General features: G+C 43.8%; 1 protein-coding gene across 1 annotated transcript in view; it reads left to right on the forward strand.

Annotated features, from left to right (window-relative positions):
• The window catches only part of LOC144732921 (cAMP-dependent protein kinase type II-alpha regulatory subunit-like), a 99,606-nt gene that overhangs the window by 54,362 nt on the left and 29,012 nt on the right, over positions 1–16,232 (forward strand). The window contains exons 3-4 of the mRNA XM_078614588.1: positions 5,535–5,587; positions 10,648–10,731. Coding sequence (XP_078470714.1) covers positions 5,535–5,587; positions 10,648–10,731 — 137 coding nt within the window. The remainder of the gene's footprint in view (positions 1–5,534; positions 5,588–10,647; positions 10,732–16,232) is intronic.

Genomic DNA, 16,232 nt, shown 5'->3' on the forward strand with positions numbered 1-16,232 from the left:
ACGCCAAAAGGCGTACAACTCAAAGACAGCGCACTATCAGAGTATTGAGAGCTCGGGGTAAGCATTTACACTATGAGACATCTCCTTTACCAGTGGCAAAATATAGTAATAGGTTTTTACCCTTTCAACTGGTACAAAAACTGACACCTTTATACAAGGCATCATGTTTGCAATAACCACAACACAAGCAGTCAAAATGCAAACATTTTGCTAATTACTGAGCCAAGCTGGAACAGGTGTTGCTACGCTGGCCTCACAAAACATTAAAACATCTGAACCTGGCTTGGAGCTGAATCCTAGCCTGGGTTGGCACTAGTGACATATGATCCTTATGGCGGTACCCCGGGGTACCAAATAATACAGAATGGCCGAGGCGATTAAATGTTTTATTTCTGGACACTATATTTTCCAGGGGTGTACTTAACTCCGCGACTGGGGTATCAATCAATCCAAAATCAGTGCTACTCCACGATGTTGAAACACCAAACAGATAAAAAAATCCGTTATCGAAAAATTCAACTTTGAATAGTGCATCTTGTACAGCTCGTCGAGGTGAGTCGATTGCCGCATCGCCGACCATCAACAGACTAAAAATGACTGCATCACGGACATTATGTGAGAGCCAGGCTACTATGGTACCCCAGGGTACCGCCATAAGGTTCATATGTGTAATGCATGTGTGACGTCATCATATCTGAATAAAATTAATACGGTGGTGTCCAGCAAATCCTTGGCAGCACCGAAGATTCCTCTTTACGAGAGTGTAAGCCTGTATATCTGTGTGCATGTCTTTGTATTTTGTGTGCGAGCATGCATATGTGGTTAGTGGTGGTGCAGTGGTTAACGCACTGCACTACGCAACCAGCGACCCAAGTTTGATTCCAACTCAGGTCCTTGGCCTCCCCTAGGTCATTTCAGCCTCAAATGAGTACCTGGTGTGATGTGTAAACACTGTCACTCGGGAGACAAAGGCGGCCGTTCTTGGTGCTGACCACCCACTCCCTCGTGTGCTGCGCCCTCCTTCATAAGTGCTCACGAACAGCACTTACTCTAAAAGTCTGTTAAGGGTATACCGGGGATCTTTGTCTTTTGTACGAGCATATTATGTGTTCTCGTCATCATATCATCTACTTATGTCTTGATATAACACGTTGCCCGTCATGCAGCGGCACGGCTCGGCTTGTGTAGTTGAAAAGCAACCCGTGCTTTTAAAGCCAAGCAAGTTTGGCTCAGTTCAGCCCGGGCACGGCTCGTTTGGGAAGTGGAAAAGGGTTGTGTATATGGTCCATGGTTTAGCTCACACGGAGTATGTGCAAGCAGTGCCGGTGTCATTTTAGCACTGAAGTAATTCTCGGATTTCTATTATGTTCTGCTGTTAAATTAATCTTGTTACCTACGTATTCTAATGACTTTCTGTCGTTGCACACTTTTATTTTGGCTGTTTGATTTCCCCTGTAGCCAAGAGAACGCACTTCAATGCGTGCATAACAGTTACATTGTGCCGTAACGCAGATTTACAACTTCAGTAATAGCTTATGTGGAGGAGAAAAACAACATCTTTAGTTTGTGACATTCTTGGACATTGTTTTGGTGTGTTGTGCATGGACATCCTGGCTACTGCTGCCATTGCTCGTACCCTCATGAATACATGCAGACCACGGCGTGTACATAAATTAAAGTGTTTTCGTCTGCGCAATATAAATAAATCTCACTTGTCTCGAGCTAGGAAATGCGCTTAGTCGTAAATAATGATCGGCTCACTGATTCGTGCTCATGTAATTCTCACAGCCCACCTTTGTGGTGTGGTGGTGGGTTGCAAACAATAAAGATGAAATATGCTGTCGTGCAGCACCGTTGTATGTATGTATTCTAGGACAGGTAATAATTAACTACAAATTATAATCTACTATGAACCCAGCGTGACCTGGCTGATGATGCTGGCGATGTGACCTCCTGTCTAGTGGCACTTGTGGAAACAGAGCTGAGACATGTTTTACTCCCAACTATTTTCGTGTCATTCATTTTGTTCAGTATCAAAACCAAGATCGACAGAGGCGTCGATTCGACATTTCACCTGAGAGCCCAGCTCTGGTACATATTGCACGTGTCGTGATGCCAGCTGTATGTTGATCGAGCAGATGTGAACTACTTTATTGACCTCACGCTTGCGCGGAGGGTTATTTTACTGCGCTTCATGCTGGTGGAGTGGCAGCTTATTGAAGGCAGGAGCATATAAGTGGGGACATAATGAAGTACAGCACAACGATAGGTTTTGCTGCACCGCCCACCACATAGCGCCACAGCAGCCTTAAGACGACCTGTGTGCGTGCGGGAATGGTGGTCGCCTATCCACGCACTGCCCAGCCTCAAATCTGCTCAGCTTCCAAAATCTGACGAGATTGGGCGCATACCAGGTGATTTGGTCATAGACGACCTTGCTTAATGAGTGGTCTGAGACCACTCATTAAGCAACTGCCCATCGCTCAGATCATTTGCTCGGCAGCAGAGTTTCAGATATCCACCTGTCCGCTCCTGAAGCCGTCCACTGACTCACTCGCTGAGCTGCATTGGCTTCCGGTTGCTGAATGAATACATTATAAGGTCGTACTAATTACACACAAGTGCTTGCCACAAATGAACCACAATATCTTGCTGATCTCGTCAAAGAACATAACCTGAAATCCGGCTTTTGGCTAGTCTTACCTTATTTTAACGGAATTTATATAGCGCCTTAATTAAGGCGCTTTACAAATACTTAACAACGGTCCATATCAATCTAATGGTGGATATGAGGTGAATGAAATAGATGAGAGGAAGTAATAGGCAAATCTGTGATGCATGAATTCGGCGAAACTTAAATTGATGACAATGAATGATGATGAATGAACAAAGACGGTCACTGCATCACACGCTTTCAGATGTGCTTCTACGGCCGTTTTTAACGCTCTTCCGATGTTAGGAAGCCACTGGAGCATTTCTAAATCTAGATTGAAAACTTATTTTTGTGTTTAGTTTGTTGTCCTTCCCCGCACCTCCAATTCGCACGGTTGGCTATGTACGGTGCAAAAGAAGTTCAACATATATGCATATTAACGCTGCTGATCAACACACCGCCATACGAAAGTGGACTTACTGCTACATGTATTGCATTGGATGGTATGGCATGGCGGTGCAGATGTGTTTTTATCCGTGAACATAAACGTTTTGGGCTGCTTCTTGTTACCTTGTTTCTGCTTTTCATATATTTTTTATGGACAGCTGTGCTGCTTGCCCTTTACATGTTTTGTTCTCTGTTTGGAAATGCAATAGAACCCTTTATGAATTATTTAATAGAGTTTTTAAAATATATATTTTTTTCTTTTTGCTGCTACTGGCTATAGACATTTGTTAGAGGTTAAGAGCAACACATATCCACTCAAAATCGAATTCCCTTTTCTAATGATCACTGCTCATTGAATCATATATCATCAACATATATAGAATAATCATGGCATTCGAAATTTAAATTGTTAACGAGCAAATTAGGTCACGGATTTTTGTTAAATTTACGTAGTTTTTACTGGACTGGAAAAACACGTAGATTTTCTGAAAATAATAATTTTTTGACCCTTTGCTAATCCACTACTCTATGAAGGCCTCACTATGCTATGTCGATCCTGGGATTTGCGTGACCATACTTCACCATGCTGGTCTGTGCGGTTGGGTGAATGAAGAGGACAACCCAGGACTGATTTAGATATTGCATGCCACTGATGATGGCCGTGGCCAGGTTTTGAACTCAGGTCACCAGGTTTATAGTGGAGCGCACTAAACGCTTCAGCCACTGCTCTCCTAAAACACATCTTGAATACTCTACCATAAGTGATGCCTTTTATGTTCATTAATATAAATTGAAGACTGTATATTGTCGAATAGCTGAGTTTAAGAAAAAACATAATTTTATTCGTATCGTCCCTCACATCATACATTGCAATATCCTAACATTCTGGACGGTATTACCAGGGGCATCAACGTTATCAGGCACACCAGACTCATCAGAGCAGGATGGGGGGAGGAGGATGGGATTTTTCTTTGGGGTGGGGGTAAAGGGAGGGGCGTTGGCCAGGTCATTGTCATTGCCATTATGGGCTCAGGTATTTAAGACTGTTATAAGGTTTTGGAATGGACCCCATGTACCTGTGTATTCTTCTTCCTTGTCTGTGAGCTTATAGCTTCGATGCTCCAGTGCTGAGATTTGGTTGAATGAATACAGCCATTGAGTGTAGGAGGGGGGGGGTTCGTGATTCTTACACGTACTCAATATGGTTTTCCTGTTTAACACGTAACCCAAAAAAATCTATTATGAATGGTTTTCCTGGCTGCTATATCGAATATCTTGAGTTTTAAGTCCATGTTTCAGTCACTTGTAATAACTGCACAAAAAATCCCATCAAATTCAATGAGATTTTTCACTTAAATTGGAAACACTAGCTGGGAAATTTTAATATTTGGCTTTGACTGCCTTGCATAAACGTACTGTGTCTAGAAGCAGGGCATGTGGGGAGCTGCAGCTCCCCTAGTGTGGATAAAAGGCAATTGACCAAGTCTGAGCAGTAGTTCCGCCATATAAAATTCCACGGGCCATTCTCTAGCACGCTGGTTACAGGAGTTACAATTGGACATTTCTTGGGTGTTAAGACATGCCGTTGATAGCGCAGTTGGAATATAATTTGGATAAAGACAAAAATGTTCTAAATAAAATCCTGAGCAATGTTAAGAGTAATCTTTGGTAATTCCTAATGTCACATTCAACATGTTAGTTCCAAAAAGTAAAGAGTAAAAAACTATACATCTCTCCGAAAGCATATTTGGAATATTGTTATACATTATTGAGAGAAAAAAACCAAAATAAATTAGCTCAGTATCTTGGCGGTTCACAACTTCACATTCAAAGTGTTATGTCCAAAGTTTTAAGAATGAAAAATGCACCTGTTATTTTAAAGTCTGCGATACATTTGCTGGGAGGGGGGGAACCCTACATTGCTTTTGTAAAATTAAGAATTGGAGACGTTAAATGTTTGAGCTTATTGAGTGCTGCCCACCATTGCAATGAATCTCTCATGTGGCTAGCTCTTTACCAATGTTATCGGAGTGTCTGGTGGAAGTGGCAATCGTGTGCCGATAACACCACCTTGGGACATGAACAAACCACCAGCCATCATCCACTCTAGCGACAGGTCCTGCCCGTTCCACTTTATTAACAGTTAATATTATATCTCTACCGTGTGACGGTTCTCCGATCCCTGTATCCATTTTTCTGTCTCTTAAGTGTAATTCCAAGCGTGCTGTTTTTTAACACTCAATATGATATGATGTCCCTAACCTGTATATATATGTTTTACATTGCTTCATTTGGCATCTGTTTAAATGAAGCCTTGTACTTGTTCCTTGGCAAGACTCTCATGAATGAGTCTTGAGACTCAGTAAACAAGCAACTTGAGTAAACAAGCATAATTATAATAATATAATCATAATAAATCCACTGTCTTTCACAGTTTGTGCCGAGGCCTACAACCCAGACGAGGAAGAGGAGGACACGGAGCCGAAGGTACGGAGCATCGACACGACACACGTGCTCTAGATGCATGCGCTGTAGAAGCACAGTGTCTGTGGGGCACGCACCCACCCGTGGTGATCCAGAACTGTGGAGGCAGGGGTTGGTGGATCAAGCAGAGATTTGTGAAAACTCCCAAACACTTGCTGACTGATGGTTCCGTGAATTATCACAATTCACGGACCTGAATCGACTCAAGAGTTGATTCTTGTTTTTGACGTTAAGTTGAAAAGTCATGCGCTTCCAGAGGCTGCACGGGCGATGTGACCCTTTTCCATTGAACCTATACGGATAACAACAAAACACGCACTAAGACTCTTGCACGCACGATTTGCTACATGCAGTGGTGAGAATGCGACGGTATACGACTGTACTTCATTGCGGCATTTCTCAGAATACCAGCCCACGTGCGTCCCACCGGCACTGTTCAGGATGACTGATGCCTGTGCTGCAATGCTTCCACAGAGGGGAAACGGCAGTGACCGTAGGCTGAAGCAGGACAGGTTTCGAGCACTGTTTGTGTCGTCAAATTAAGAATCAATATTAACGAATCAATGCATTGTTATACCTCTAAAAATAATGGAACACTCTCATCTGTGTCCACGAGACAGTCTTTACCTGAAGTTCACTATTAGCTTAAGTGACAGGACAGAGGATTCACTGGAGTTTTACCATCATACATTTGGCATTAAAAGTGATCTGTGAATTCATGCCCGTGCCGAATCCAAAATGATTGAGGCAATTGAAACTCCTCGCACATGAAAAAAAGCACAATTGATTAATGTGGAATCCGACTGCTATGTGTATTTATTTTTAACAATTGCTTACGTCTGCTCGACTTTTATATGTAACCAAGTTTCCAGTGCTGAATGGCAGACTTGTGAACGTCATTGTTTTGAAAACTGGCTCTGGTATTTATTGATTTTTTTGTGTGGTCCAAGGCTGATGCAGAATTACTTCTAAAAATAATTCCCTGTCTGGCCCCTATCTGCTTCATGCCACGTCGGATAGACGCAGCACATTCCTCATAAAACAGGCTCCATTTGAGCAAGTGAAAAAATTGCTCTTGTACAATAATTGAATGCTGAGCATGACATATGTGTGAATATATAAGAGTGGTAGCGCAGTGGTTAGTGTGCTGCCACTGTGAACGTGCCTACCCGAGTTAAATTCCCGGCCACAGCTGCCATTACTGGATGGTGGTATCTGAACAGGTCCTCCCCCCTTCATCAACAAGCACTGAAGTACGGTCAAACAACCCCCATAACTGACACAACATGAGGAGGCCTTCATCCAGCAGTAAATTGACAAAGCGCTGAAAATTAGGACACAGTAGTGGTGGAATAGTTACCCACACAGCTATGGTCTGAGTTTGATTCCTGGCTATGGCTCACATGCGGGGTGAGTGATACGTGAAACACTTTTATTAACCTGCACTGACCAGCATGGTGAAGTATGATTCAGTTACCCCAAAGTGAGGCAGTGTGGGGAGGCCTTCATCCACCAGTGGATTAATGAAGGGCTGTACATTATTATTACTTTTTAATTTATTTACATTCAATCCTGCCTGGTTTCCACCATACCAAAGTGAAAGTGCATGCTCTTTACAATTACCTTCAGTTCCGCTGTGTTGTAATGAGATGTTGCTGATATCCATTTAATTTCCTAAATCAATATCAAATCACGGATATTGATTGCCGTTTCCCCACCGGTCTGAGAGTATAATTTACATGCCTACAAATCTCTGAATTCTCATCTCGTGCTGCCAAAGATTGCTCACTCTTGTCTTCTTTTGCACTTAAACACTCCTAAAAAAAGAATACCCCAAAAAGAGATGAAGGGGGTTGCTCAAGCAGTTCATCATAATGGCCGTCGTGTCGCACGCTGAGACTCTGCGGGACGCTGAGACTCTGCGGGACGCTGAGACTCTGCGGGACGCCGAGACAGGAATCTCAATCAATTGGAATTTTAATTTGTCAGTGTTATCCCCCACATTGGTTGTATTACTTACAGTACTGGGGACTAAAAATAGCTTTTTCATCATATGGTTATTGTACATTTGGAATGTAATTAAGGAAGAAGAAAAGTTTTTTATTCATTTGCCATTAATATTTCAATGGCACTTTGGGATTGTAGCTCCTCACTTTCTCTTGGTTGACCCTGCTCACCAGGTTCTCTGAGCTGGAGAACCTCCTGGGTGAGGGGGTGGGGCAAGGGAGCGGCCACGGCCTCGTGGTTGCGTCAGATCGACCGCTACCTTCGAGACTCGGGGATAGGAAGGGAGCTCGCTCGGGGCCTTTGCCAGGAGGGACCCCTAGGAAGGAGGCTCGATTTGGGGCTTGTTGCTACGCACAGGCTCGGCGTATGCTCCCACACATTATGTCATTGAAGTTTATGAATAAATACAAAAAATAACTGAAACTTACAGTTGTCCGAATAGGACGCGAGCTACTTAACTTTAACTCCTGCTGTCTGTCAGCCGCATGCTGCCGGCGTTGTCCGCACGCCCGTCGCTTGTAAATCGACCGCCGAGTTGTCCCGAATGGATCGCTTTAACGCGGCTTGCGCTCCAGCGAGTGGCTGATGGAAATCGACTTGCAAACGCATCGGCGGCAGGCCCTCCTCGTTAATTACGAACGGCGGCACGTCGGTCTGCGCCCTTATGGCCCAATCGGCGCAGGCGATCAGTGGCGTGCGGCCGCTCGTAATCGCTTTGACGCTGATGACTGAGCGGACAGCCGCTAAACGATGTTGCGAACGTTCGGTTGCTGTGATTTATTGCACGGCGTGGCCATTGATTAATACTTGGCTATGTACTTATATACTTCATTTTTTGCTTATTTATTTGTTGTTGACTTGCTTACCCTTTTCTCTACTTTGCACTGCTATCGTTTGTTTGGATTGTTTGTTGTTGCAACTTGCTGACCCTTGCCCCTACTGGACGTTTGTGAAAAAGAGCTTCATAGCTCATCGGATTCCTCCAGGATAAATCAATATTCTGATGTGTTTAAAAAAAGAGTATTTTCAGATTTTTGTATTTTTAAATGCCAATTTAAGATATTTTTGTTTTCCAATTATTATGTTCAAACTGTTAAACGTTCGTAGTTTTCATTGTTTAGCTATGAAAGTGGAACATATTTTTTATTAATGGCATTTAAATGAGATTAAAAATTCCTTTTCATTTTTAGTTATTTTAATTGTTTACGTTTCACATTTTTAAATGATCTAATTTCCAATCATTTCAGATGTTCATAATTTAACTGTTATTCTCGTAAAACTTAATTTTCAATTCAAACATTTGCTGCATTTCATTTATTTTAAACTACAGTTATTGTATTCGTTACATTTTAACCATCTATTAAAATAATTTTTGTAGTTGAAAAATAATTTTCAATAAAAAAACTTGTTATAATATAATTATTAGAGTCACGCTATTTTATCTCACCAAGTCGCAGGAGGATCCTGTTTTATATATTTCATCAGTGCCACGTTTAAATGAAGAGGATTTGCCTTCGTGTTTGAAGAAACTTAAGAACGTGGAAAAAAACCCACCTGGAGAAGAACACTTCGCAGTCCGCTCACGAGCCCACTCTACTTGCTCTACTGCCCTTTCCTGACCACCGCTTCGCAAGCCAACCGGCCTGGGAGATTCACAAATCCCTGTGATCCAACAACGCTTGCCTCCCAAGCGCTTGGATCGTTTGCGTACGATGTCAAGAAACCGGCCGCTAAAGTTGCCACTGGCGGTGATGTGAAGCTCTCGTGCTCGTGTCTTTGTTCATCCATTAGTTGTGTAGCATTCCTGAAGGGGACCCCTTGCTCGTTCTCTGCAATGTCGACGTTTTTGCCTTCGTTCTATTGTTGCTGTGCTCACATGCCATGGATCTCCCTTGTAAAATAACCGGGCAACTGGCTAAACAGGACCACCCGTGTAACAAATAACATAAACTGAAACACTCATACACACTAACAAAACAGGGCAAAGATCTCCCGTGTAGCCTTTAACAGAATGTTGGGGAAAGTATTGTTTGTGAGCCTGCAACACACCCAGCAGCCTTTATCTTGCCAGTGGTGAGTCGATCTAGGGGAGGCCCAGAGCCAGAACAGATAGCACTCACACTCTGTTTATCAGACTCTGTCTCACATACACACATTCCAATATGTAAGCAATAGTGACGTCACAGTGAAGTAATTTCCACTTCTATACGGAAATGTATCCTAATGCTGTCACATCATACATTATCAGATAAATCATCCATCTCTCATGGCCAATCTCGCCACAAGGTCGCTGGGACTCTGTTGGCAGCTCTGCTCATTATCTACCTCCACCTTGCCCACTCCTCAACCTTACGGGTCAGCTGGTAATGGGTTTATTCCGTTCAATTCAGGAAACAAATATATATGTTATCGGATGATCTTCGATTTCGTATTGAGGCCGATGTTTGATCTTTTCCCATAGAGTTGAAAGTCGGGAGCATGTCCCTGATTGAATAGGAATCTACCACCGGGCTTCATGCGCATATATGTTCGAGTCGTAGTTGATTGTGTTTAACCAGGTGAGAACACGAGAGACCCATGAGATTGGCATCTCATTTGCACAAGTGGCCAGGGTCACCAAAGTGACAAAAGAAAACCAATAAAATCGAACAAAAACAAAAACCACTGTATGACATGATGAATTGAATATCGACGTGATCTAATGTGGTTGTCCCGTACTGAGCCTCAGTGTACGTTTTTATTACATGGAGCGGTTGTGTAGCGGTTAGCGCGCTGCGCAACGAACCCTCCAACCCGGGTTTGATTCCCGCTCACGGCCAATACCGGTGACTGTTATCTGAACCGGTCTGGGGCCCCTCCCCAAGGTCGAATCGGCCTCAAATGAGTGCCTTGTGCAGTGTATAAAAAATCGCCACTAGGGCGTGGTGCTGGCCACCCACCCCCTCGTTTGCCGTGCTGGCCTTTATAGGTGCTTACTAACAGCACTTGCCCCAACAGTCTGTTACAGGTTACACGGGTATCTTTGTCTTGGTTTTGACTGCGTATTGTATCCACAGGTGGTCCATCCCAAGACAGATGAACAGAGAAACAGGCTCCAAGAGGCCTGCAAGGATATCCTGCTTTTCAAAAACCTGGACCAGGTAATTTATTGTCTCCCGTTCGAACAGACATTAAAAACATATTTCTGTTTATATTTCAAGTCCTCACTGAACACGTGTCCACACAATGCATTATCGCAATAATGTGGTTCTTCCATCCATAAGCGAACACATTTCGTACAGCGCGGAATGCTCCCCTAAAAACACGGAATGTGCCCATTCTGACGCATAACGTGCACCATTACAACGTGGATTTTGAGCGGTCGACGACGAACTACTTTCCTGAGCTGCGCGGCTGAGTGGTATGGTACAGTACGCGGAAAGATACAGTACGCTGATTGATACAGTAACGCTGCGGCATACCCTCAGTTATTTGTCCCGCCATCGCACTGTGTGTGGTAGTCTAGTACATCATATCATGCCAAACTTTTATTGTTACTTTACTTGAAGGGGAATTGTTTTTGCTTGACGCAGCAATACGGCACTAAACGTGGACTCACTGCACATGTAATGTTGGTGTTCGAGCCAGGCCCAACGTAAGTTAATATCCACAGGTCCACAAAGTAGGGGCACCACTTTCCCACCTGCTCTACCACATGAGCGTCATGTTTGCCACATTGATTCTCAGAGATGGAGTTTAGCCATATTAAGCATAAAAACATAATTGATGTCACGAGTCATTGGTGACCGTGTTGACATCCACTCACTCTAGTCACTATACTTGAGAACCCAGTTTAATCAGAACGTGGTCTATATGAGGCTATGGGTCTCTATAGAGGTTTGTGGGTTTCCATACAAGTCTGTCAGTCTCTGTGGAAGTCACTGGTGACTGGTCCAAGACCATCATCTGGTCAACCTTGAGAAACCTGGCTTTAATCACAGGCAACTGCCACCTGGATTTAGACCCAGAATCTCAGCGGTGCCGGCTAAGAGCTCAGACCTTCGAGGCAGCTGTCCACCTTCAACAGATATTTGTGAAGGGGGGGGGCACTTGTCGGCTGTATCAGGGTGGGGTAGGTAAGGGCTGGACTAGTGTCTGACAGAGGTGTGATTTCGTCAAAGGCATTGACCACGATAGCCTCCTTAACCCCCTTTAGCCTCTTAACCCCACTGGGACAGTTAATCAAACGATCGAGGCAAACGCAGTTCGCCTCGATCAATCTCATCGCCGCCGTTCTTATTATAGCTTTTCTTCAAACGGGCATGGTCATTAGGATCCTTTACACTTCCCCACCCCCTCCTCCCAACAAACCCCCCTTTCCCGCTCCTATGAAAGCAGATTTGCATCCAGCTTCAAATGCGCGACACCGGGGATGCTGACGCAAATTCTCTGTGGAGATTACCGCAGAGCGATTGGGGGATGGTGTGGAGGGGCGCGGGGGGGCGACTCCTCGAACCTGCGCGGCTCTTTTGACATTTGGCTGAAAGGGCCTTTGCCCTTCCTCGCTTACGAGACTTCATTAGTCCGCCAATCTGCACGAGGCATTGCGCTGGGCTGGCGGAAACGTTCGAATTGGCTCGTGAATTTTGTATAAATGTCACGCTTATTTGAAGTCTGGTAATTAAGTTGCTTTTAGTTAAATATTTCAGGCGTTTCACTGGCGGTGTTAATTATTTAAGACAAAAATGGTGGACGTCATATTTTTTTTTATCCTTCTGCCTTCAGTGAAAAGCATTCTTTGAAAAGTTATTTTTTTCTCTGCTTGCTATAGTCGTTGGGGGTGGTGCAGTGGTTCGTGCTCTGCGCTATGAACCAAATTAGTCGCAAGCGAGGTCTGGGTTCCTGCACCTGGCCACAGCCATAATCAGTGACTTGGGATATATAAATCAGTCCTGTGTTGTCATCTTAATTCACCAAACCCCACCGATCAGCTTTGTGAAGTATGGTCACAAATCCCCATGATGACATGGCATGGGGAGGCAGTGGATTAGCAAAGAACTGTAAATTGTCAGTCATTTGGAAAAATATAAAAATTCGTGAAAAATTCTGTGAGATGACAGCATATTGGGACTTTTGAATGACATACCACAACGTATCCTGCAAGCAATACTTCCTGGGAATATAGCAGGTGTTGTAGGTTTGGGCTACAGAGATGGAAGTACAGAAATTGATTCTTGAATCCATTTGTGCAGAGATTTGAGCGCTATCCCCCGCTTTGTGTCCGCAGTGGCCAAACATCCCAGTGCAGGACCCTCACAAAAAAGAGGCTTGAAACTCGGTGAGGCTGTCCCGAATCAAGAAATTATATTACTATTTTAGCCTTATAATAATTCAAAGAGTATACAAAGAAGCACAGATAGGTGTTTTCTTGAAATTACATTGACAGACAGAAGGAGGAGGAACAACAACACATGCGATAGAGAACACAAGAAAGTTAGAGACATTGTATCGACTGTTGAGATAAGTTAGTGGGCTTTGACTCTTTAGATAAGGAAGCGGGCTTCGGTCAGGAAACTTGGCTTGAAGGGTTGATGACTTTTGGGCAATCATAACAATTAAGTGGCAGCCAAGGGAGGGAATCGTGCCCTAGAGGATAACCGCCGTGGGGATGAAGCTATTAAATCTGCTTGTGTGCTGAAGCTCGATGGATTGTATTGTCGCAACGGCTTGCGGTGGGGGGGGGGGTTGGGGGAGGCTTTTATCCAGCAGTGGATTAGTCATGACTGTCGATGTGTTCACTTGACCAATCAACATTTTTCGTTTGTTACTTGTGCAACATTTCTTAAGGGCCTTGTTGTCCTCATTTGCAATATTAACGTGTTTTTGTTGCTACTGCTGTGTTCATGCATCAGCACGGATTTAAATTGTAAAATAGCCAGACATCTTGCTAAACGAGACCATCTGTGTAACAAATACAATAAAATTCAGTCACCCACAGGTGTGACAATTACTCCCATCCATCCCCACGCAGCCAATTTCAGTGAATAAAAAAAACTTGGAATTAAAAAAATCGATTGTTCTTACGTATGGTTTCATTATGTTCTCGAGATACTCGCATTTCGCCCAGGAGAGTCCCTCAATGTTAAGTTGGAGGATCCTTGTCCCAGGGCCTATCTGGTGTGTTGTTTGGCCCAGAACAGGGCCATTGGCGTGGCTTGTGTTGTTGTTGCTCTGGAGACTGTGAGGTCAGTGATCGATGTTAGGTTGCCGCGTTGATAGCATTTGTCGTGATTTCCCACTTAACAGAGTGGGCTGCCATCTTCTACTCCCGATGATAGGGTATAACGAACTACGGGGACAGTGCTCATTTGTGAGCTCAGAGTCTCACGTGCAACCCGGTGCTAGTGGGGCTTTTACTGCAGGCATGTTGGTTGCGCGATCCTACTCTGTGATAGGACGTGATAGGACGTGATACTGCCCAAACAAAGGGTTGTTCAGTGACGGTGCCATTTTAGGACTGATTCGCCATCAAGGGAGCAGTGAATTGAAACCCAGATAGGCGAGTGAGCTGTGGCAGGTTACAACTGTAAACTGCTTTCGACCTAATGAACTTTTAGTTAAAAGGAACATCTTATTTCTATAAAAGGGAAATTTGTGAATGTGTGTCTGTTCAAAATGTTAAGCATACTTCCCGACATGCAACAAACTTCAAATTTGGCATGTGGGTAGCTTCCAGACTGTACACAATGCAAAAAGTGTAAAAATATACTTTGGTATTTTGGGGGGCGGGGGGGCCCAATAATGCATATATTTTTCATGGCAAGTGAGCGGTGACGTCACATCTCTGATGTCACCCGCATGCCGCAGCGTCACGCAGTGTGCCTGCTGACGTCACGCATCCCCCCCACCCTCTGCGTAGGCCGTGTAGTAAAGCTAATAAATATATAAATACAAGTTACAGTTTGGACAGGGGCCCTTATTTATAGCAGATGATCGAGGCACATTTCCCGAAACGTCTATTATATATATATTTATTTCCAAATAAGATCACACAGTAAATTTTGCCTTAAAACTTTAGTTTTTTATTATTATGTTTCTATCTACGTGACTTTACCGAAAGAACCAAAGAATAAGATCACACAGTGTTTTGACCAATGCGTTGATATAGATACATCGTTTTTATTTCTGAGTCTGCGCCACTGCCAACGTAGAAGCATCATCAAAAAACATTTTTCTTAAATTAATTACTGTAGGTTTACAAATGCGGCTTGAGATGGGAAGTCACAAAGTATCCATGTGCTTCACTGATGACATTGCTCACTTTACAACGGAGGTGGACACTGCCAAATCCTCGTTCTTATCCTGTGACATTAGCCATGCATTAGCCCATCAGATGCAGCCGCCAATAGTTTTCCGGTGCAAGAAACAAGTTGAATGATTAAGCTCTCGTGGCAAAATCGAGCTTTTAATAATAAAAATAACACTGCTATTTATTTTCCTGAGGAAAGCCTTACCGAGTCTCAAGACTTGTTTTCAGGAGGGTGGTGCTGCTGCTGCCCCTTGCATTGGGATGCTTGGTCAAGTCCATTAATGAACTTTAGTGAGGCATACGGGGGTAAAGTGGAACCCTGTGGAGAAAACCGACCAAGGGTACGAGTTGGCGACGGCACTCAAAGCACCTTCACAAATAGGTTCAAGAATCCAATGCTGTCCAGCCTTTTCCTGACAACCTCTCAGCCCAAGCTATACCCTGGTGATCTATCCCAAGTACTAACCAAGCTTAATGTCTGCATAGCTTCCAAGCTCTGACACATTTGGACACATTCAAGGTGATTGGGGTCAGAGGCCATTCACACGGGAGGTATCACAATCAGTGGAATGCCACGGCGTTTGATGCATAGTTACGACTTTTGACATGTGACTAAGCTAAATCCGTTGGCCCCCTGCGATAAAAGAGGTTTCTGCAGTATTATAAAAGTGAATTTTACAGACTCAGCTCTACCGTATGCATTTACGGCTGTGCGACCTTTGACCTTGTCTGATAAGAGGTCTCGGTGATGAACAATTCTCACTGTTCGTCTGCCATTTGTGTTTCTTAGAATTTGTAGAGTTTGGTTTTGTAATTGCGCTGTACGCAGCCTGATGGTTACCAAGATACCACCGTGGGAGTTGAGCAGAGTAAACACAACGCTCCGGGGACCTTACTTGGACATGCCTGAGGCTAAAGACATCTTTAAGGAAGGAAATTATTTCCATAAACAGTTTCCTTAATTCTTATGGGAGCAACACATTTTGTTTGACCCATTTCCAAACGGTGAATTTCCCCTTGGCTGAATTTGGATCATCAAACTAGTTGCAGTCACGAAAGCTTTGAATCTAGTTTAAGGCCTTTTTAGTTGCCATTTCAGTTGGAAGTCTCACCTAGGACTTGGACCTGGTGTTACTCACCTCTGACCTTTACCACTGTCAGGAATCAAACTCGGGTCAATCGGAATTCATTTGTAGGAAACGATAATATTAATAGCTGCTGTTGTGGTTTATTGGTTAGCACACTGTACTTTCAATCCAATGATCACAGGTTTGAGTCCCTCTCACGGCGCAAGTTTCTTAAATCCATCCGCCCGCCTCTATCCAACCCAGCAGTATAATCGGGTACACCACA

This window comes from Lampetra planeri, chromosome 44 (genome assembly GCF_965212315.1).
Source record: "Lampetra planeri chromosome 44, kcLamPlan1.2.h2, whole genome shotgun sequence".
Lineage (NCBI taxonomy): Eukaryota > Metazoa > Chordata > Hyperoartia > Petromyzontiformes > Petromyzontidae > Lampetra > Lampetra planeri.